This window comes from Haliotis cracherodii, unplaced genomic scaffold (assembly GCF_022045235.1).
Source record: "Haliotis cracherodii isolate W230 unplaced genomic scaffold, xgHalCrac1.p SCAF_1, whole genome shotgun sequence".
In the NCBI taxonomy this organism is placed as follows: Eukaryota; Metazoa; Mollusca; class Gastropoda; order Lepetellida; family Haliotidae; genus Haliotis; species Haliotis cracherodii.
Window position 1 is genome coordinate 36,211,279 of NW_027266264.1, and position 23,120 is coordinate 36,234,398.

General features: G+C 40.1%; 1 protein-coding gene across 1 annotated transcript in view; it reads right to left on the reverse strand.

Moving 5' to 3' along the window:
- The window catches only part of LOC139477114 (death-associated protein kinase 1-like), a 165,964-nt gene that overhangs the window by 87,608 nt on the left and 55,236 nt on the right, over positions 1-23,120 (reverse strand). The window contains exons 6-9 of the mRNA XM_071259664.1: positions 13,781-13,933; positions 12,064-12,109; positions 10,046-10,135; positions 7,616-7,714 (exon numbers count right to left, since the gene is read on the reverse strand). Of these exons, the coding sequence (XP_071115765.1) occupies positions 7,616-7,714; positions 10,046-10,135; positions 12,064-12,109; positions 13,781-13,933 (388 nt within the window). The remainder of the gene's footprint in view (positions 1-7,615; positions 7,715-10,045; positions 10,136-12,063; positions 12,110-13,780; positions 13,934-23,120) is intronic.

Consider the following 23,120-nt stretch of genomic DNA (forward strand, 5'->3'; position numbering starts at 1 on the left):
CATCTTTTGATTACCTAGTTAAATGGAGTTTTTTCCTCTTCACACACCTCCTGTACTGCCATCCCTTGAGGAAGGTTTAACCAGTACACAACTGTGTACATCTGAACCATCCAAATATACTAAAATGTTTGAATAACGCACCAGTCGCCTACCGAGTGTGACAGTGTAATTACAACAAGCTCAGTCTATTTAGCTGAGCTGTGGTACACTAACCTCTCAACTGTGCATGTGTGTGGCAGATGCTCTTCATGAAACATGAAATGGAAAGTGTGAAAGGCAACACACAAACACACAAAACCTTAAAATTCCTGTAGTGTGTTATTGCTAACAGTGTTGCGCATGAGTTCATGGATACAGTGGTCTGCTGTGAGTTTGTAGCATCAAGCTGCATCACTAATACAGAACCACACAACAGGTCTATTAACACCGTTCTGGTGCCACTCAACACTGTGCATGTCCTTCTCATTAAATGTGAATTGTGCAACCATTGCAGAGAAGCTGTTGTCTCTGTAACACTGCTCTCAACAATGCATCTATCACATATCTTGTGTCAGCATCAGTAGCAATGAAGGAAGATTCATGGGTTAACTTAAGTGCAGGAAACACAAGTACAAACATTTACATCAAAAGACTTGAAACAACCTTTATGGTGCTTCTTGCTACCTGTATTTCCTTCCAAGTAGCATTCTGTTACAGGGGAGGAAAGATGGGGTGTATGATAGCACTCGCACACACACTGTTGTCTACGCACACACACTGTTGTCTACCTGCTGTCAGACAACCACAAGGTCACACCATAGTCGACTGACTACTTCTTTACTACTGTAATAATGTCTACAGAGGGACATGTTCATATCATTGAAACAAAGTTTCTCCGTCTGGGGTCTATAGATACAAAACAGTTCATGTCCGGGGTCTCTTATAGATAAAACACAGTTCCTCTGTCTGGGGTCTCTATAGATGCAAAACAGTTAATTTGTGTGAGTGACTACATAGATGTGGAACAAACCGCCTGGGGTCACTACATAGATACAAGACAGTTCCTCTGTCTCTCTATGTATCCCCACAAGAGGCAGCAGGCTTCCAGTTGATGATGGACACTGTCTATAGTCTGTTCATTACTACACTGCATCAATACCAAATGTCATCAAAACCAGGGTTTTGTCATGTGCTCAAAAACGTCCCATGGAAATAATAGCACACATATATTAAATTTTCAGAGTAAATGATCATCCCCCGTTTATATGTTTTCAGAACATCTTTGTGAATGTGTGTTTTGGTGACCATCCCTGGCTCAATTTATCTGCCCTATACCCTTTTCTAAATGACCCAGTCCCCTATGTATATTTTCAATACCGCTCTGTGAACGCAGTATGGTGACCATGCCCCTAATCTGTCTGTCCTACCCGATTTACTTAATCATTTAACTTTACACAGTGGCTTGTTTTACACACTCTAGCAATATTGCAGCAAATAATTGAGTATGGACCAGAAATACCAGTGATTGATGCCACTAGCATCGATCCAGGCCATTGGCCTACGCAAACAACCAATCAACCAAGCCAATCAACCAATCAACCAAGCCACAAAGTCTGGCAACCCATTCCATGAAGTTGCCACATACCACAGGCATAGGTTGCTGGGGACCTTCTCTCACCTGAGATCCCAGGAGGCCACCTATACACAGCGTTCATGTCTGACTGGATGTAAGCAAAAAGAACCTGTGGTGTCTAGTGGTGTGTTGCCGGGCTGTCATGAAGCTATATACACGCATACTAGATGATTTCAGGGATGACTACACACATCCAAGTCAGTGGATGACTGGGCAGTTTTATGATATACCATCAACATACACAAATACCATCTGATCACATCCTGTATTACCCAAGGAACGGTACCATTCTATATAACCCAACACAGGATCCATCCTGTGTGACTGAGCATATGTACGCTCATGTATTACTTTGAGGCATATGTACCTCATTATATAACTAAGCATAGACCCTATATAACCCAGCACAGATATAACATTTATATAAATTACCAAGCACAGGTACCATATATAATCCAGCATAAATACCTTTCTGCATATAACCCAGCATTGATACCATCGAATATTTAACACAGCACTGATACATCCTATAACTAACACATGCGCTCGCGCACGCTCGCACGCACCCACCCACACACACACTACACATACCATGCTATATATACCCCAGCAACCCGTAAAGATCCAGTTTACAATTGGTCTTCACCAATCCATGCTTGCCGTAAAAGGCAACTACGCTTGTTGTAAGAGGTGACTAACGTGATCGGTTGGTCAAGCTTGGTTGATGGATGTCATCGTATCCCAATTATGTAGATCGATGCTCATGATGTCTATCAGTGGATTGTCTGGCCCAGACTCGATTATTTACAAACCACAGATATAGCTGGAATATTGCTCAGTGGGACATTACAGAACAAACAAACAAACAAACAACATAACCCAGCAAGGCTACCATGCTATATATCCAAGCACATGAACCATCCCATATTAAAGCACTGGTACCACCCTATAAATAACCCAGAATAGGTACCATAAAATATATATATAATCCAGTAAAGGTAGCAGTATATAAAACAAGCATAATTACAACCCTGGATGTACTCCATCACTGGTACAATCATGTATAACTGCACACACTGATCTAGCAGACCATACCTGGCATAACCTTCTATAATGCATCATCTTTTCAGTTACGTAGTGGGTTACCCATTGTGCAACCGACTGATTGCTTTAGTGTATAACAAATAGAGGACAAAAGTGCGAAACCAGTCCTTGGTACAACAATGCCTCACAAACAGTTGCAAGCCATCACAAACTCAGAGTTAAAGAAGCACACATAAAATCCTCTAATCTCAGCCAGTGAATCTAGCACGTTCTTGACTATAAAGCTCAGATGCTTTGACAACATGCTGGCTCGATCCCTCCCTCTTGCTCTGCATGCAGAGTTAGTTTGACGTGGGTTCAGAGCTCGCTGTGTTAGCACCCTGAAGAAACAAACATGCACTTGTTCAATTTAAATTGTTAGTAGGTTGACAAGACTCTGGGATCAAGAAAGACATATAGACAAGAGTAGAGTAATAGGAAAATTAAATACCGGTAATTGCTGGTTCCTGTTACAAAGTAGAAAACTTAGGGAAGTTTCAATGCTTGCAATGCTTGTCTTTCCTTAAGAGAAAACATTGGTAAAGATGTACTCTGGGTAAATGGAACCAAGCAGATTTTCTGTGGCCAAAAATAGTATTTACTCTTGTCCATTTTCAAGAACTCTTATAAGGAAATATTGACAGTGGAGTGTTGTGTTTATTAGCCTGATATTGTTCAATCTGAATCATTTGGAATAGACCTTTTATAATTAAAATCAATTTGATTCAAATATTAAAATGTTACTCCAAACTAAACGAGGTAATAAACCTTTTAATGATATTCAACAGCAAACAATTGATCTGATAAACAGCAAATAAAAACAGAATGATGTACCATAAAATGAAAATGTGAAAATAGAAAACATAAACGCAGGACAAAATTCTAAAATAACACAAAAGATGCAATGAAAGAGGAGTATAATGTGACACCCATGGGAACATCCAATCAGTGAAACCTATTCACCAAATGAGCAATGACGTAAAGAGATAGAGAGCCACTGTATGCAAACACATGACTATGACTGTGATGATCACATGGGCTTCACCTGATATTGATCACCTGCTGGCAGATATATAGATACATGAGTGACACACAGATTCTGCGGAGTGTGCAAGCCAAGCCATGCTGTGCTACTGACAATAAAATACAGCCAACATCTACCTACACTACCACACATGCTACAGTCCTATAGCAGGATCATCATCAAGTCCTTATCTGATATGGACAGTTCTTTTACAAATGACTTTCATTCACTTTATTTATTCAGGAATATGTTCAGGGAAAAAAAGTTATGAAACTCTGCACATCCCATCCAGTGTTAGATATCAAGGGGATATACAGGGCGCCTTGGGGGGTCTACAATAGTATTTGATCTACTGTCCCCTAAATCAAACATTTTTAACATCAAGGTTACGACAAAGACCCACTGCTGTCATTAATAATTTCAAATATTGCTTATCTGAATATTTCTCTCTCTAGATATATCGCTATATCATCATCAAATTTTAAAAACGGGAAATAGATATCTTGAAAAAGACAATATTCATATCAGCATTACTGGGATCACTTGCAGGACTACAAGCAAGGTGAATGGTTCAGGGATTATTACTCACACTCAATCCACACTGACTATGTTCTAAATATACTAATATGAAAACATCTGTGACTGGCTAAACCCCTAAATTTCGGGGGGTCCTGGGGTCCTGGGGCAGTGCAGTGCAGTGCTGTGCTGTGCAGTGCAGTTAGTGCGTGAGTGCATAGGGTTGCACCACATCAAAACTAGGGTCAGTGACATCCCAGCTAGGGGACAGTGACAACAGAACTAGGGGACAGTGACAACACAGCTAACGGACTGACATCCCAGCTAGGGGACTGACATCCCAGCTAGGGGACAGTGACAACACAGCTAGGGGACAGTGACAACACAGCTAGGGGACAGTGACAACACAGCTAGGGGACAGTGACATCCCAGCTAGGGGACTGACATCCCAGCTAGGGGACAGTGACATGACAGCTAGGGGACAGTGACATCCCAGCTAGGGGACAGTGACATCACAGCTAGGGGACAGTGACAACACAGCTAGGGGACAGTGACATCACAGCTAGGGGACAGTGACATCACAGCTAGGGGACAGTGACAACACAGCTAGGGGACAGTGACATCACAGCTAGGGGACAGTGACAACACAGCTAGGGGACAGTGACATCACAGCTAGGGGACAGTGACATCCCAGCTAGGGGACAGTGACATGACATCTAGGGGACAGTGACAACAGAGCTAGGGGACAGTGACAACACAGCTAGGGGACAGTGACAACACAGCTAGGGGACAGTGACATGACAGCTAGGGGACAGTGACAACAGAGCTAGGGGACAGTGACATCACAGCTAGGGGACAGTGACAACACAGCTAGGGGACTGACATCCCAGCTAGTGGACTGACATCCCAGCTAGTGGACTGACATCCCAGCTAGTGGACTGACATCCCAGCTAAGGAACAGTGACAACAGAGCTAGAGGACAGTGACAACAGAGCTAGGGGACAGTGACAACAGAGCTAGGGGACAGTGACATCACAGCTACGGGACAGTGACAACACAGCTAGGGGACTGACATCCCAGCTAGTGGACTGACATCCCAGCTAGTGGACTGACATCCCAGCTAGTGGACTGACATCCCAGCTAAGGAACAGTGACAACAGAGCTAGGGGACAGTGACAACACGGCTAGGAGACAGTGACATCCCAGCTAAGGAACAGTGACAACAGAGCTAGGGGACAGTGACAACACAGCTAGGGGACAGTGACATCCCAGCTAGGGGACTGACATCCCAGCTAGGGGACTGACATCCCACCTAGGGGACTGACATCCCAGCTAGTGGACTGACATCCCAGCTAAGGAACAGTGACAACAGAGCTAGGGGACAGTGACATCACAGCTAGGGGACAGTGACATCCCAGCTAGGGGACTGACATCCCAGCTAAGGAACAGTGACAACAGAGCTAGGGGACAGTGACATCACAGCTAGGGGACAGTGACATCACAGCTAGGGGACTGACATCACAGCTAGGGGACAGTGACATCACAGCTAGGGGACAGTGACATGACATCTAGGGAACAGTGACATGACATCTAGGGGACAGTGACAACACAGCTAGGGGACAGTGACATGACAGCTAGGGGACAGTGACATGACATCTAGGGAACAGTGACATGACAGCTATGGGACAGTGACATGACAGCTATGGGACAGTGACATGACAGCTAGGGGACAGTGACAACACAGAGAGGGGACAGTGACATGACATCTAGGGAACAGTGACATGACATCTAGGGGACAGTGACAACACAGCTAGGGGACAGTGACATGACAGCTACGGGACAGTGACAACACAGCCAGCTAGAAATTGTACCAATGTGTGGTATCATTCTGATGTCATTTGTGTAATCCTTTAACACAGAGGGTAGGTAGCACAGACATTCAAAACACCAGCGCTATGGCTAGAAGACAAATGAAAATATTTAATAGAATGAGCACTGTTGACAAATTTTGAAAGTAACTATAAATCAGGATAGGCTTTACAAAGTTACTTCCCTTGTATAATGCCTGAGGTGTGAAGATCTATGTCAATTTATCTTCAACAAGTTGTCCATGTTTTCTGAATGACATGTCAGTGCTCAAGGAAGCTGTTTATTCTGAACTGAAACCAACTAACACAACCTCCGAGAATCTTGGCCCTCAATATCCCAGGTATCACACAATATCACTGCGTTTTCAAAAAAAATTAATCGTAATTATAATCATAATTATAACTAGTTTGTCCCAGTGAAACATACAGTGATCCACTCCATTCATGTGTGCCTTCCATGAACAATCTATATAAACTTCTTTGTAATGTGTTTGCCACTTTGAAATATTCACAAGAATGTTACCATTGACTGCTCACAGGTGCTAGACCTCATGTTGACTTCAAACTTCTATGATCATTAACATAGTTCAATGTCAGCACTTGAAAATTTGGTGATTAACCATGTTTAATACAGTTCTAGTAATTGGAAACTGTCAAATCGTTGGGCTAGTAGATTAAACAATGCATATACCCTGCAGTTCCCATGACTTCCCAAGTCAGCAAACACTTTCCATGTGGCATGCCAGTGGTTGTAGCATAAATCATATCTGTCTAGCTTGACAACACAACCATGTCTTAGATACATGTTCTGTATATGAAGATAACCATTAGAAATGACTTCAAGCTCATTTCCGGCAATTGACTTCCAAGGGTCAAATGTGTCTTCAGCCGCCCAGTCAAATTGTATATATACTCTTGGGCTTGTACATTATAATGATGAAAGTGGCAATAAACACTACACCACACTACTGAACTGAAATAGAAATATTTTAACTGGCATTAAGCTAGCAACAAAGCCAACTCTGTTACTATCCAGATAATGAGCACAGCACATGCACTCTTGGATGAAAAGCAATTTGTCAGCAAGGTACTTCTACAAAGAATGAATGTCTGAACGCCAATGTAGGAAGAGTTGCTTCCCATGAAATGTGATTGTGTAACTGATGCACTCCCACACGGATGACAGATATGTAGACATCCAACATGATCATAATGATAAGAAACATTCACAAATAATTCAAATAAACAAAGTTCCTGTCACCTGAAAGAAATGTTTCATCTCATGCAGACAGATAAATGATCATCCACAGAATTCAACAAGGATTTCAATATATTTAAAACTGAAACTTAATCTGCTATATGACTTTTGAAATGATAGATTTAAAATCTGTTACTGGAAATGTTAATTGATATAACCTAAAGTAATAGTCCTTGTTGATTTCAATCCTTTATGAAACTTGCATGAATTCCCACCGAATGCTGAAAAAGATGTAGAGAAAACTCCAATCTTACCTCTTCATTGATGCCATTTCTACTATCTAATGTATCCACACTCTTCCTCAGCATACTACGGGATAATTTATTACAGATTCTCACTGCTTGCATAGATTGCTGGAACACAAACAACATCAGTGTTTACAAGAGCTGTCAACATATTGTCCATTGCATTAGTTTGCTTTGTCCTTTATTGATAATGTGCTATGTACACACCCCTGGCTGTGACAGGAACGGCATGTATGCATTATGACAGAAGCTAGGCTCACAGTATCAAAGACTTGCTGTCCCTTTTCTAATTTACAGTCATCTTCTCTTTAACAAAGTTGAAAACTGGTGGCCTAGGACGCAATTCTGTGGGAACTGTGTGTTAAACTAGTCCCAACAACGTATGTTTGTCTAGCGGGCCACTAAATGGTTCAGGGTTGACTCAGATTGCATTGACGATGCTCATGATATCAATCACTATAGTCCTCCCCACTTGAAATTGAATACATAGCGAAGATAAATTAACGAAGATAGCTGCATGTGTGTTAATACTTATAAAGTGAAAACTTGTCATTCTGTCGATAAAGGAATATTACCTACAACAAGAAAACAGAGCTATCACTATCCCTGGCCATGGGGCACATTAGAATTGTATTCATATAGAAGTGAAAAACATGGAACTACAAAAAGAGAGTCCAATATATCTCTAAGAAGAAATAGGCACTGGGGTGTCTATATGTCATGAGAAAGTCTGATCCCCACTGCACACACTAGGTACTAAATCAAAGAAATCAAGGGCCATAATGTGCATACACAAATTTTCAAACTCATTTATGATCATGACCAGTAAGATCAGTGTGAAATTTAATTCCTCCAATCTAAAAAGCTTTTGAGAAAATTTGTCCCCATTGAGCAGCGGACAGACGGATGGACAAACTACATTCCTATATACCCTGCCCCCACCTCGTGGCAGGGGATAATAATAGAAAAAATTGCAAAGTGCCACAATATCCACTTTCTTAGTGATAAACATGATCATTGAGTTTTGATCACGTGGTTACAATCCGTGCAAGAATCAACAGTCAGGTGATTGTGAGCAGTCAAATTTTGCAGTGACCTTGGTTGATAGCACCTCAAATACTAAATCTGCACATCCTTTGCTTTCAGTTCGTGCAGGTAAAGTATGTACGTTGCACACATCACACATCACACATCACACTTTGCAATTCTTGTCATTTCTGTGTAAGTAATATTCCTTACCGGCGGAATGGCTTGTTTTCACTTTATAAGTATTAGCACACATGCAGCTTTCTTCATTGATTAATCATCCAATATTTCGTGATTCTATTTCAAGTGGTGAGGACTATAGAAAGTCTGGTCCGGACTTGATTATTTACTGGCTCCTACAATTTAACTGATGAATGTGGTGTAAAACAACAAACAAACAAAGCCTATGACAAAGCTAACTCTATTTTTAAAGTTCTGCTTGAAAAAAAAACACTTTATGGATTGTTAATGATTTCTCAGAAACTGTGTAAGAATGTCTAAGAATCATGAAGACAAGTGCAATTAAACAAAGCGATAAACATGCTGTTTTTTCACAGCAATGTTCCCAGTATATTTGACGGCATTACATTGAATTTGGAACTAAACATGTAGCATAACGTTTGAAACACAAATTTTAGCACTGTCCAGTTTTGGGGTAATTTAATGGTTATTTTCATTCTGATGTCAAATATGCTTTCTAAATCAGAGGTGTGTTATTTTGAACAGAAACCTCTGATTAAGCAATCAGATTCAAACGTGTTTCTTAAATAGCCGAAAACTAGTTTGTACTGATTACTGGTACTGTGGATAATAAATTTCATGATTGATCCCAACTTCCCATGGCAAGGGAGTTAACTGACTATAAAAGTCCAGTTTCCACCCTTGCTGAACTAGGCTGGAATGTCAGAGTTATGTTTTGGTTGGACTAACAAGGCAATGCATAGTCCCAACAAAATCATGTATCACTGGTGTGCAGATTTCAGTCAATTCCAGGATGCACAACACATGCATACCATCGACTTGGTGTGAAAAGATATTTTCCAAATCTTTTCATGGTTTTAATCAAGGTGCTCACGTGATTTGATGAACTTTGCGAAATATTATTACAACAATATTATTATTATTACAACAGAGATTGTGATTATTGACCAAATTATCATGCCTGGGCCCTGCCATATTGTTTGAAGAAAATGCAATTGAAATGAGAGCGGGAAACTGACTGGTCAAAAGGAGGGACATATTAAGAACATAACTCATAATAGCCACGTGTGGTGCTACAATTGAACCATGAAATTCCAGCCTAGTTCCGCAACTGGAAACTGGGCTTCGTATAGTTGGTAAACTCGGGGAGATGGATCAATCCCTTTGTTGAAATCAGTAACTTGTAACAACACTACTCCCCATCCTCCTCACCTTCCATCTCTTCCTTGCCATGAAAGCCTTGAAGTTGTCAATGTTGATCACAGCAGACCTCCTTGCATTCTCCTGCTGTTTCTCTTGGGGCTGAATCAGAAACCACATACATGAAAACATTACTTCAAACCTATCAGTCATCTTCATTGCTACTCAGGGAGAAGGATTAACTTACAACAGTAAAACAGCTAGTCATGTTATCAATACACATCACTTAAGCTTGAAACTAATAAACAAAAGTATAAAATAGCCAGAGATTAACCACAGAAGAAACATATTCTACAAGCTCCAAATGTAATTAATTTTCACATAAACAGAATCATGTACAATTTGCATTAATATGCTTTGATTAGTACACGGAAGGCATGGAAAGATCTTTTATCTAGCTTGCATGAAAAATAAACAGTCCTAACAAAACAGAATTGCGAACAAGATGAAATTCATTGGAAGTCTTATTCGTGCGAGTTAGGAACATGTAAGAATATTTAAAATACATCTATTTCGATGATTTTGATGTGTGCATAAAACTATCGAGTGCCACAAAGATTTTACGTTTTTAACAAAATGATTTTTTGGTTGCTAACGATACGAAGATGCAAAGTCATGCTTCTACTTGTATTAAATTTGCAAGTCCTTTGCAGTTCAATGATAAGTCATGTGATGTACCCGCTATAAAAATGATTACATAATTATTATTTTTTATATATTTTTCTAACATGAAATATTCTTTGTTGGGCATAAAAAATACTTGAGAGATGGGACTATATTGGCAGAATGTTTGAAGTGTAAGAGAATTCCTCAATCACCACAGCATGATCTGTGTCGGTGTTGTGGACAGGACAAACAGCGACAATTCACAGGGGCATGGAGATATTCCTGCAGAAGAACAGGGATGGGATAGAAGGACACTATTGGATATGGATTAGGAAAGTCACTAGATCAACTATTGGCAGCATGTTGAACATAGGACTCCAGTTTGTCAGCTTCAACTGTTAGATACACAGTCAGAAAGCAGGGAGGCGCAGCACAAAACTGGTTACATCTGGATTAGTTGCCATGGTCACTCAACAGTCATACTACAGAATATATATAATGGGAAACAAACAAACAAACATGCATTATGTGAACATAAATGCATATAAAACAAAACAAATAAAACATTTTTCAAAGTTTTAGAAAACAAAAACAATCTCCACAATGCTTATTTTGGTTTGGTCATTCCATATCATGTCAAGCCTTACAGATACCACCTCAACTCTTTTCATAATATCAATCAAAAGATGCTTGTTGCCAACATTATTAGGAAAGATCTTTTGGGCACAAACACTTTCAGACCATTTACATGTAGGACGCTTTTGACAAGCAGATTTTACAGTGTTCATGTAAGACTGGCACAGGTACTTGATGTTACTACAGTGTCTTAGTCATCAGCAGTAACTGCATACAGAACTGTTTAGTTGTGTTCCCTACTAATCATCCAGCACGATACAGGGCATGCACCAAGAACCACATCAAGGGAGATAACCCTTCTTAACCTTATCAATTGCTCAATGATTTAAGGGCTCCTCCAAGCAACCCTGCAATAAAACAACCTCACTGGAATTTGCTCACATGAATACACGTTCGTCTATTATAATGTAAACATGCAGGCATAAATGAGATCAGGCATACATTTGTACTTGGCATACTTGGAAATATCAACCATTTGTTTGTATTTGATGAATATAAAAAGAACATTGGGGCAATTCTTTTCTTCTTTTGGAGAAAATATTTTTCCAGGTAGAAGTGAATTTGGGTAGCGCAATACCTAGAATTGTTACATTTTGTAACATTATGTTATTCTGTTTGATTTTACTTCAACTGTTCAACAGAATTCATAAGTACTTAATAGAGTGCTTTCCTTTTTGCTACTTCCTTACATACAGACAACTCGCGAAGAAAAACAGTCGCCTAAATATTTGACGTTGTAGGAAAGGCTACAGTTTCCCCCACACAGGAACAACAAATAATTAAAGTACCTTTATCCAGGGATGAGCAAGGCACTCTTCCACGGTGGCCCTTTTTCTGCAAACACATGAAAACAGAAAAGAACTAAGAATATATTATGAAAACATTATCAATAGAATCTTCCTTTTGATATCAACTTTGCTTAAGAATCAAAGGCGAAAATAATGTTTACTTTTACATCATATCACAGAGTTTAAATGAATTCAATGTTTTGATGCACATACAGCAGAAGCTCTCAGCGCTTGCCATGATGGTGCTAAAACAAGGTCTGTCAGATTCCGTACAATACTGACTATAAAAGTCCAGTTCTACCCTTGCCGAACAGAGCTGGAGTTGTGGATTTATATTTTGGCTGGACTAACAAGGCTATGCATAGTCCAATCAAAATTGCTTAACGACATCCGCTTCGTAAACAGCCCTTGCAGTTTTCGGTCCAATTTGATATCAACAGATATTTTCCAAATCTTTACATGTTTTTGAAGGTGCTCATGTGATTTCATGCACTTCATCAAGTAAGAATTGTCTTATTACAATATCGATCTTGATAATCAATCCGATTGTCTTGACTGGGTGCCACCATTTTGTTTGAAGCAAATGTGTTATGAGAGATGGAATCTGATTGGCTAAATTGTTAAATTGTGGCCTTGTACCTTAGTTGGCTGGCACAGTTTGGAACAGTACAAACAACCACACACACGTGAATGCACACCACTTTACAAGTTAAAAAATATTGATGTTAATGCCCATTTCAGATCAGTGCTCCTAGTACTACAACACATAGCTACAGTCTTTAAGATATGTCTGTAGCCTAAACATATTGTTGTAGACACAATGACACACTAACACAATGACTTCAAAGTTACCTATCGACAATTCATGTGGTCAAGCTTGTGGGTGTGTATCGATTTTTATCATGTGTTTAATGTTATACACTTGCCAAATACCTTCGCTGCCCTAGAGCATGAAACTGGGGCCCCAAGATGGCTGCGTATTTATTGAATGAGTAAACATTATGTTATACCGGCATTTGTTTTGTTCCATTAATGAACTTTAAATCATACATTCATGCTTCAGATTGCTTTTGAAATAAAAAATTTAGAATGATCAAACATAACGTGATAGTTATTGAAATATGGCCTTGTTCATCGTAAAATATTATGATACACTTCAAATCCATTGAAGTAATGGCCATAATTAGCTTTTTCAATATGTCTGGCGAGGTGGCCATATAGAAATTTGAATTTGAGCACGGTCAAATCATGGTCAAACTTGAAAATATCGTCAAAAATGGAAGATATAAGCACCATTACTGGTGCTAACTACAGTACTACACATATACCAAATTTCATTTCATTTTGAACTGATGGGCTGAGTTATGGCAAAAAAGAGTTCAGCTCTCAGTGTTGGAGAAGTGCAAAGGTCAAAATGTAAAATATCGCAACAAACGGAACATATGCTTAGCACCAATACTACCTGCACATGTATAAAATTTTATTTCATTTTATAAAATCAAGGGCAGTGGCAGACATATTGAAAACTGGATTCAAACCTCTTCAAAATTGGGGTGTCATCAATGAAGGGATCAAGTATGTGATGTTTCAGCTTCATTGGGTTCTGAGAGATCATGTTTAAAAGGGTAGACACACTGAAGTGGACAAACAGGCCAAGACAAGAACTACCAACTATTAACTGTCTCAAGATGTATACACATCTCACTGCCCTGTTTACCTGGTGTTTTTGACAAAGAGTTTTCTGATGAAGTCTTTAGCGAGTTCACTGGTCTGCGAGAAGTACTCCTCATCAAAAGTGTAGTTGACAGCGGTGATGTTGTGGTAGGTCTCCTGCTGGTGGTCGCCCAGGAAAGGGGATGCTCCGCTCAGTCTGTGGATAGACAAAGCAACACTCAACATCCACTGTCACAAGCTAGAACATGAAACTGTCACAACGATTCTCCTTTACATACTCTCTTTCACTGAGGGAATAGTAAGAACTAAATGATTAAAAAAAGCCTATTATTTGGGGAGTTAAATCTTGGGGATAGACAAAATCTTGCCATCTGACTGGACTGGGTGGTCAATATGGTTTCATCTGAGTCCTGCCTGGATGGGCAACTACCACTCAGGGGGAATCTAATCCTGTTTACGCCTGTGTGTCTCTGTAACCATTGTGTCATAAGAACACTTTCAGCATGTTTAACCACACCTGATGCACACCTGAATATACAGTAGAACACAGATATTACAAACACAGATAGAGTGAACAAACGGATACAACGAAATGTTCTTCCTGTGTGTAAACCTTGAAATGCTATATAGATATTTGATGAAAAATGTTATGAATTTAATGTTATTAGATGTTATTAATTAAATGCTATGATGGGATCACTGCTAAACAAGTCAATGCTGCAATTATGTGTATTGTGTTTTCTTTTGTCCAAGATAGCGGACGTTTCCAAGCAAAAATATATATGATTAACAACATACATAACGAACTGATTTCTCCAGTCCTTTTTAGTTAGTTATACCCATGTACTACTGTATCATAATTTGAGTGCATCTGATGAAAATATGAATAATGATGGCCAATGATGACAAATAACTCTCCATTCACTCACTCACTCATGATATGAAAACATCTACAAGTTACTGATACATTGCGTGTTCAGTTCATTTCACTGTATAAGTAACCAAAGCATTTCCAATAATCAAAGAGTATTTCTTTCACTGAAAACTATCAAAATGTCTCATCATCATCATCATCATCATGACAACACAAGCAACACAAGTGTAGTCTTTAAATAAGCAGAACACTGCCTCTGCTTATCGCTGATGAGTTGCTTTCTACGTCTGCAGTTCTAGAACAGTTAGATATATAGATTGTTTTAATTCTGTGTTGATAGTTATTTGCATGGCTGGCTGGCTGGCTGTCCACACACTTCCAGGGTACAGATGTTACCAGTGGTCTGGCCTGGATATGCAGTCGACATTGATCCAGCCCAATCTACAGTGAAACACTGCTGTCTGGAAACCACAGACCTTTGTAACTCCAATTCTGATCATGTTAAAAACATGAAAAACTCAAAATCAAAATGATCAATCACTCAGCCACTGAAATATTTATCATCATTGTTTGTCAGTAACTTGTCCTTGTATTTTGGAACATTATACACTTTAGCTGAATGACAGAGCACAACTAGATTACCAATTTTGAAAACCGAAAAGTGTCAGCATACCCCAGGGTTTTACCTCAACCTACAAAACTATGAGTCCAGAGGACCCCCAATTACTAATTTCAAGGGTCCTGACAGGAAATATGAGAGTCCTGTAAAGTAATGAAATAGTGTAGTTATTGTACTGTAGGATCTAATAATTACTCTAATTACAGGAACTGTACATTTCTTGTAAAGAATTTGGTACAAGGAATATTATTCTGCATCCCTAGTGACACAATATATATTTTTTCTGCATTTATTCTCTCCATTTGTGCGTACTTAATGCACATTTCTGTATTGTGTAAAACCCTGTAACACAATATCTACAGACAAGTATGACTGCATATTCCACGAATCATATTCAATTAAAATTAGGAACATAGTCTATGAAATTAAGATTTGTTGTTTGTCTAAAACAAATCATGCTTTGTGTTTGACATGATTCATTATCACCTAACCCCTTACTTTCCTTGGCAAATACCATGTGTATAACCAGGGTTTTTTTGTAGGACTTTAAGCTTAGTTCCCCGGGTGGGCAAATGGGATAACAAAAGACCTTTTACAGTTTTGGTAAATTGGGAATTGTTTTAAGGTCCACATATGAAGAGGTGTTCATACATTAGATTCAGTTTAATAAGTATAAAATAGTAAGTTAAGAGTTATGATGATAACCAAAATTAGGATATCTTTAATTCCTATTAGACTTTCACCAACATTTGTTGCAGACTTGGAGCCATATCAGCTCTGAGAATGCCAAGATAAATACTAATATTTGAATGCTTGCCAGCTGTGATGGAAGCTTCCTATGTATCAATATCAGAGATATATATCCATAAACTAGTCAAATGCAAATCTGTACATAACACACATGACCTACTTATACGCCTTGAATTGTTGAGTCAATGATTAGATTCATTCCACAACATAAATCCCTTGTGTTGCAGTATAGCATGGGGGTAATTTAACACATGCGACTAGCTGATATAGTGAGCAGGCTGATAGATGTGACAGGGGATCCAGCTACTGCCAAATACATGTATGTCACCATGCACTTGAAGGAGGATTGCAGGATCATTCAACCTAGGTGTCTGCATTCCAAATGCAAACATTCAACTTCCATGTTTATTCTCCTTACCCACTTTCACTACTCTGTGTGGGAATCAAGGGCACAATGAATAGTGACACTCAGTGAAGCGGCTACTGGGTTTGTGTTAAGCAGCGGGCATTACGTCAGCCACGATACTACCCTGAAGACAGCTGGGCAAGGGGGCAGTCAGAGGGACACACACAGCACCCAGGTGGGGAATTCAGCCCCCGCCTGGTGGTGCGTGACAAGTCAAAGCCAGGAGGGAGTCCACTTAATGAACCTCCTTCTCTCAACCCATTGATGTGAATGTGTACACTCATATTGCAGACACCCTCAACAAATTAACTCTTTTCAGACAGATAGATCCAGGCTATATGACAAATGACCAACAACTGAACTACCCAATTGGCACTACAATGATGACAGGTTCAAATATCAACAGTTGGCAATAATGCTGTGCTATACTATCAAAGGCATTGAGAGATGTGTAAAAGTGTACAGAACCAAATACCAAACAATATGTTTCAATGCAATAAAACTTAGTAACTCCCTGACTTACACATTGATACATGACTAGAGGGATCAATGTTGGATTGAAATATTATTACAATATGGCCACCATGTCAGCCATATGTGTAAAATAGTGGTCCTTCTCAGAGATACTTTTGTTGGGATCACATTCACAAAATTTAAACCCTATATCAATTACTTTCAAGCAAAAACAGGAGTAAAATACATTAATGGGTAGACATGAAGGACATCGGCCAAAATATATACATGTAAAAAGCCAAAAATGTAGTATATGTTTTCTCACATACTATTTGTGTAACAATTATGAGTGAGTGAGTGAGTGAGCATGATTTTATGCCACTTATAGCAATATTCATGCAATATCACATCAGGGTGGGTGTGTATGTTTGTGTTTGTGCATGCGTGCTTGCGTGTACGCCACCCCACTGCCTACATGCAGAAAAAGCTGAGCAGATAGGGCATTGAGGGTCAATTATGACATTCTAAATACACATATTGTATTATGCCCATTACGTTAGATTTAAATGGGAATTATGAGATCGTCAGTTACACAACTGCATGTTAAACCAAACAATTCAGCTTGAATCACATCTTCAAATTTATGTTAAATCAAAAACAAACACTGCAGCTGCAATCCTCATTATGAGAAATAAATCTGACACACAAATGATTGACTGGGTGTGGCCTTGGTAACGGAAGAGATCTGCAGATACGGAGAAGTTAAAGATGGAGCTGATATTGCTGCCTGAGATCTGTTTATTCCGGGAGAATGCTGCTCTAGCATATGGCCCCCTATTACAACCCTTAATGTAAAAATTACTCTTCACCCCCTGTGCAGCAAGATCTGTGTGTATCACTCCCATCTCCAGGCAAGCCAACAGATGCCTGCTGCCTTGTACAAGATAGGGACCAGGCATACCAGCGTCTCAAGGTACGCTGGGTAAATGAGAAAACAATGCTGCTTACAGAGAGTCAACAATATTTGGCCATTTTAGGAGGAATTTTCCAAGATTAGAACAGTTCATCTACCATATTGAATTGCTTTGATGTGGTTATCTTTTAAACAAAAAAGGGACATGGCGATGATGAGATATAAGATACCTAGTACTGGTTTTGCCTCCTGCATTAACACAGAACGTTGCATGTGTGTGAGGGACGGACTTATGAGTTTAGGAACTTGTGAAAACTAGTCTGGTCAGATACATCAGATATGTTATTCCTAAATGAAGAGCAAATTCTGCTAATGTCATGTCCACCTGAAGAAACAAGGACATTAAGGAAGTGTTTGTAAAGATGTCATCATGAAATGAATCTTCCGTAGCATTTTCCTCTGTAAGTGAGATGGAATATCACAAGGCAAGATCATATTTAGAAAGTCGAAGGTACTGTTGAAGGTATTAAGATGACATTAGGTTGCACTAGTACCTCATGTGGATTGAGATAGAATCGGTCCCCTGTATCACATGCTTGTCATTAGAGTGGGAAGCTGTTAGGGGTACCTCTCAGCAGGGGAATGCACAGCGGATGTGGGAGACTGTTAGGGTACCTGCCAGCGGGGAAATGGACAGTGGTTGTGGGAGACTGTTAGGGTACCTGCCAGCAAGGGAATGGACAGTGGTTGTGGGAGGCTGTTAGGGTACCTGCCAGCAGGGGAATGCACAGTGGTTGTGGGAGGCTGTTAGGGTACCTGCCAGCAGGAGAATGTACAGCGGATTTGGGAGACTGTTAGGGGTACCTGCCAGCGGGGGAATGGACAGTGGTTGTGGGAGGCTGTTGGGGGTACCTGCCAGCAGGGGAATGCACAGCGGATGTGGGAGGCTGTTGGGGGTACCTGCCAGCAGGGGAATGCACAGCGGATGTGGGAGACTGTTAGGGGTACCTGCCAGCAAGGGAATGCACAGCGGATGTGGGAGACTGTTAGGGGTACCTGCCAGCAGGGGAATGCACAGCGGATGTGGGAGGCTGTTAGGGGTACCTGCCAGCAAGGGAATGCACAGCGGATGTGGGAGACTGTTAGGGGTACCTGCCAGCAAGGGAATGGACAGTGGTTGTGGGAGGCTGTTAGGGTACCTGCCAGCAGGGGAATGCACAGTGGTTGTGGGAGGCTGTTAGGGGTATCCACCAGCAGGTGAAAGCACAGATTACTGTGGATTGACAAGGTCATACTGTCTAATTCAAATCATTCTATCACTGCGATCAGATTTCATTCAGCATCCTTGACCTCCACCTCCAGCCCAAGCATGATGCAACCACAGAACTGTGTGCAATGCTGGTAATGTAATTACTATCTTTATTACTAGGTTGACAGAGTCACTTACTGGAAAATGTTACGCAGGAAGATAAAAAACTTGTTGGACTGCCACCATTTGGCAGAGGAACAAACTTGCAGGGCAAGAAGTGTCCTTGTAATGGAATCTGGCTTAACCAGACTCATTCTCAGATTGTGGCAGACCTAACTTGCCAATACCAGCATGCACGTGACATGTGAAAAAGAATGAAAACATATACTCCCATTCTAACTAGCTCCTTTCAGGTAATAGATCTAGCCATGCCTCATCACTAACCTAACATCAGCAAACACTTGTTATACCTCCTGATGCCTGATAAAGGGAAATAAATCCCACATCCTGACATCATTGTCTACCTCAGCTACACCTCCTGATGCCTGATAAAGGGAAATAAATCCCACATCCTGACATCATTGTCTACCTCAGCTACACCTCCTGGTGCCTGATAAAGTGAGATAAATCCCACATCCTGACATCATTGTCTACCTCCGCTACACCTCCTGATGCCTGATAGAGTGAGATAAATCCCACATCCTGACATTTTTGTCTACCTCAGCTACACACCCTGATGCCTGATAAATGGAGATAAATCCCACATCCTGACATCATTGTCTATCTCACTTACACCTCCTGATGCCTGATAAAGGGAGATAAATCCTGTTTCCAGATGTCAATGTCTATTTACTACACCTGATTCCGGATATCTACCTGCTACACCTCCTGATGCCTGTTAAAGAGAGAGAGTAATCCCACATCCTGATATCAATGTCTGTTACAGCTCCTGATTCCTATCAATGGGATATAAATTGTACATCACGATGTCAATATCTGATAAAGGGAGACAAATCTAACATCCTGACATGAGGGTCTTGCCCAAGTCACTCTACACATCTACATCAATTACTAATATGTATCAGGAAATAGGGTGAGCACAATTTGTTTATTGATATTCAAAGGAATTGAGTGTTATATGTATCAGGAAATGTACCAGACCTTTACGTATAATACTCAATTCCTTTAAATGTCAATAAACAAATTGTACTCACCCTACCCTCAACCTCAGCAGCTCTTACAACTACCATTGCAACTCCTATAGGCATGGCATCAGCAGAGGAGGCACGGGTGGCCCAACCGTCTAAGCCGCCCCGATTCGCTCTGCAGAGTTGCGTCCCTTCGGTACGCCAGAAACCTATGATTGTGGGTTCAAATCCCGGTTCGCGCCGATTATGTTTCTAGGTTTGTCAGCACCATACCTGTGCTCGTGGGTTTCACTCAAGTGGTAAACGTCTGAGACCTGCATCAATTTGTTTTTTCCTCCCACATTAAGCTGGCATGCCGGATATAACTGTTAAAAGCGGCGTTTAACCGAACTCACTCACTCACTGACAGTTGAACATCTGCAATTGTCAGCTAATTGCATGTCACCCACTTGGTAGTAAAGTACTTATGTAACTGAGAGTTGTAACTCGAGAGACAGAAAAATAATTGCTTGGGATGAAAAAACAACACTGATGGTTGTTTCATAAGTGGAAGGAATCATGTCATCTATGCATCCAATGTGTTTGCTTAGTCTCTCAACAATATCTTACATGTACAGCAAACACTGAGTGCATTACGAGTACAGTTTTTGCCTCATGTCAACTGTAGGCTCGTAGACTCTGGGGTAGACCTTGGAGCTTGTTGTCTGAAGACAACTGCCACAACTCAGAATGATGGCCTTGGTGTAAAACACTAGAATCATGCAAGACTGAAAAAACAACTTTACTGGCTTGTTCCAGTGGATTGCAACTAGCATTTCATGATATAAGCTATTGTTTTCACATATATCTGTACATGGATTCAAACAAATTGTTCTGAAATCACGGACAAGTCACTGCTTTTTAATTAAAGTGAATTTCTGAAGAAGAAAAAATGAATTTTGTCTTTTATATATACTCACCGTGAAATGACCATTATGTTCTTCATATATATTAACCAACATGTATGGTATTCAAGTTTCTTTTGGCAGTGAGTATATATACAATTTTCCCCATACCATATCTCAACCTTTGCAATAAGTTCAAATTCTTTCTCAAAGAAATCTGGTCATCCTTAAAACCCTGACCACCATATTACTTGCATGACCGTACCCTTGACAGTACACCCTCCATCTGAAACACTCATGTTCCACCATCCATGTCCCTAAAATAACAAACATTTTAGGAAAAACACAGATTTGTTTTGAACCAAAATAAAGTCTTACTCCGGAAATATGCACACTTGGATAAATGTGCACTTTTTAGACTTTTCTGCCTGCATTTGCTGGTGTTGGATGCAGGTAGAGCCAGCAGCATGCTGTGACTCATGCACATGTGTGTGCAGGTGAGATATGAGCACACGCAGCCCTGCACCACTTCCTCTCACCAACTCACACTGCAGTATTTCATGACAGTCTCCAACATCATCAGGATATGATAAGGGGGAATATACTACTCTTGCAAGCTGTCTTTTTAAAACTTGTATAATGGGGTTTCCATCTTAGGATAATGTAGGAAATGGCTTATCATGACTGAAATGGAATATTTGTTTTTTCACTTCAGCTGGGGTCTGATGAAGCTGTTAAGTTAAAGAGGAGGTGGCATTCGTTTCCTCCTTCACAGATGCACTACACAGAGATACCAAAGGTAAATTACTTCTTAAAAGCAAATGTATCTCAGAAGGAAATGTGCTTATTTGGATTCAAAGTTCAAAGTACATGTAGTATGTAAGTTTCCTACTGTGGTAGGTTCAACCTTTGATGATGATGATGATGATGATGATGATGATGATGACATGTATTAACATTTTTTGTAATACTTCTTCTGTTGTGTGGGAATTCCAGGTGGAATTGGTGTCCAGTATCTCAATTAAGCTTGACATAAGACCCTAGACTGACATTTAGTTCCAGAAATACATTTATCATATTTATAACTATATCTGCAAAATAAGCAATATAATCGAAATGAGAGCCCAGAACAATGCTTAATTTCAGAGACTAAACAAATCTGCTGAAAGGCTCTAATTCGTTGAAATTTCTGTAATCTTGTCAGTGCATAGAGCTGAAGACTTGTCAAATCATTCCAGATTTGAGTTGGATTCATTTGTAATTCTCTAGGGTCTGGGAGAGAGATTAATAACACCCAACCAATTGAGGATCCGCTGGTTTATAATGTATAGTCCTACCCTGACACTTTTGATAGTTTCTCAGGCACTTAACAACTTTGCTTGGCAGAATCGATTACCGGTATTAACAGGCTCAGGGTTAGAAACTAACAGTTTTCGTCCACTAGTCCTTATAATGATAACATATAGCAAAACCCTTAAAAACGGCAAATTTCTATGAGTCCTTATGATACCTTTACCATTGGGCAGTTTGGCAAGGACTCTAGGACTAGTGCCAGTTTTTTTACGCTGCTGAGGCTGCTGTAATACAGCTAAAATTGCTGACTTGTATAAATCATTATTCACTCACTCACTGATTAAGTTCCTCAAGACCAAATTTAGTATCAGTGCAATTTTTTTTATATATATTCATTAGTAAGAAAAACATTTACTTTTATGCCTAAAGCAACTCCACATAATTATTCTCTGTACATTTAATCAACATAAAAGCCAAACAATCGTTCCTCTGTTGTTGCTGAATGCTATGGAAAGTGCAGCATATTCTGCAGCTGGTGATGCTGTGTGTGATCGCCTGTGTGATGGGGGAAGACAGGCTGTCAGTAGAGCCGTGACAGGAAGGCTGACACACTATCAACTTCCTTCATCAGTAGCTGTACAGGCCGCATCATCATAACTCTTGTACCACATGCCTTGTTTACCATCACCTCATCTGTTCTGAATATTTAACAGGTCATTCCAACACACACTTTTGCAGTATGGTGACAGGTTTCGGTAGGCCTGAGTGAAAAATAGGCCGAAATGGTGCATTTG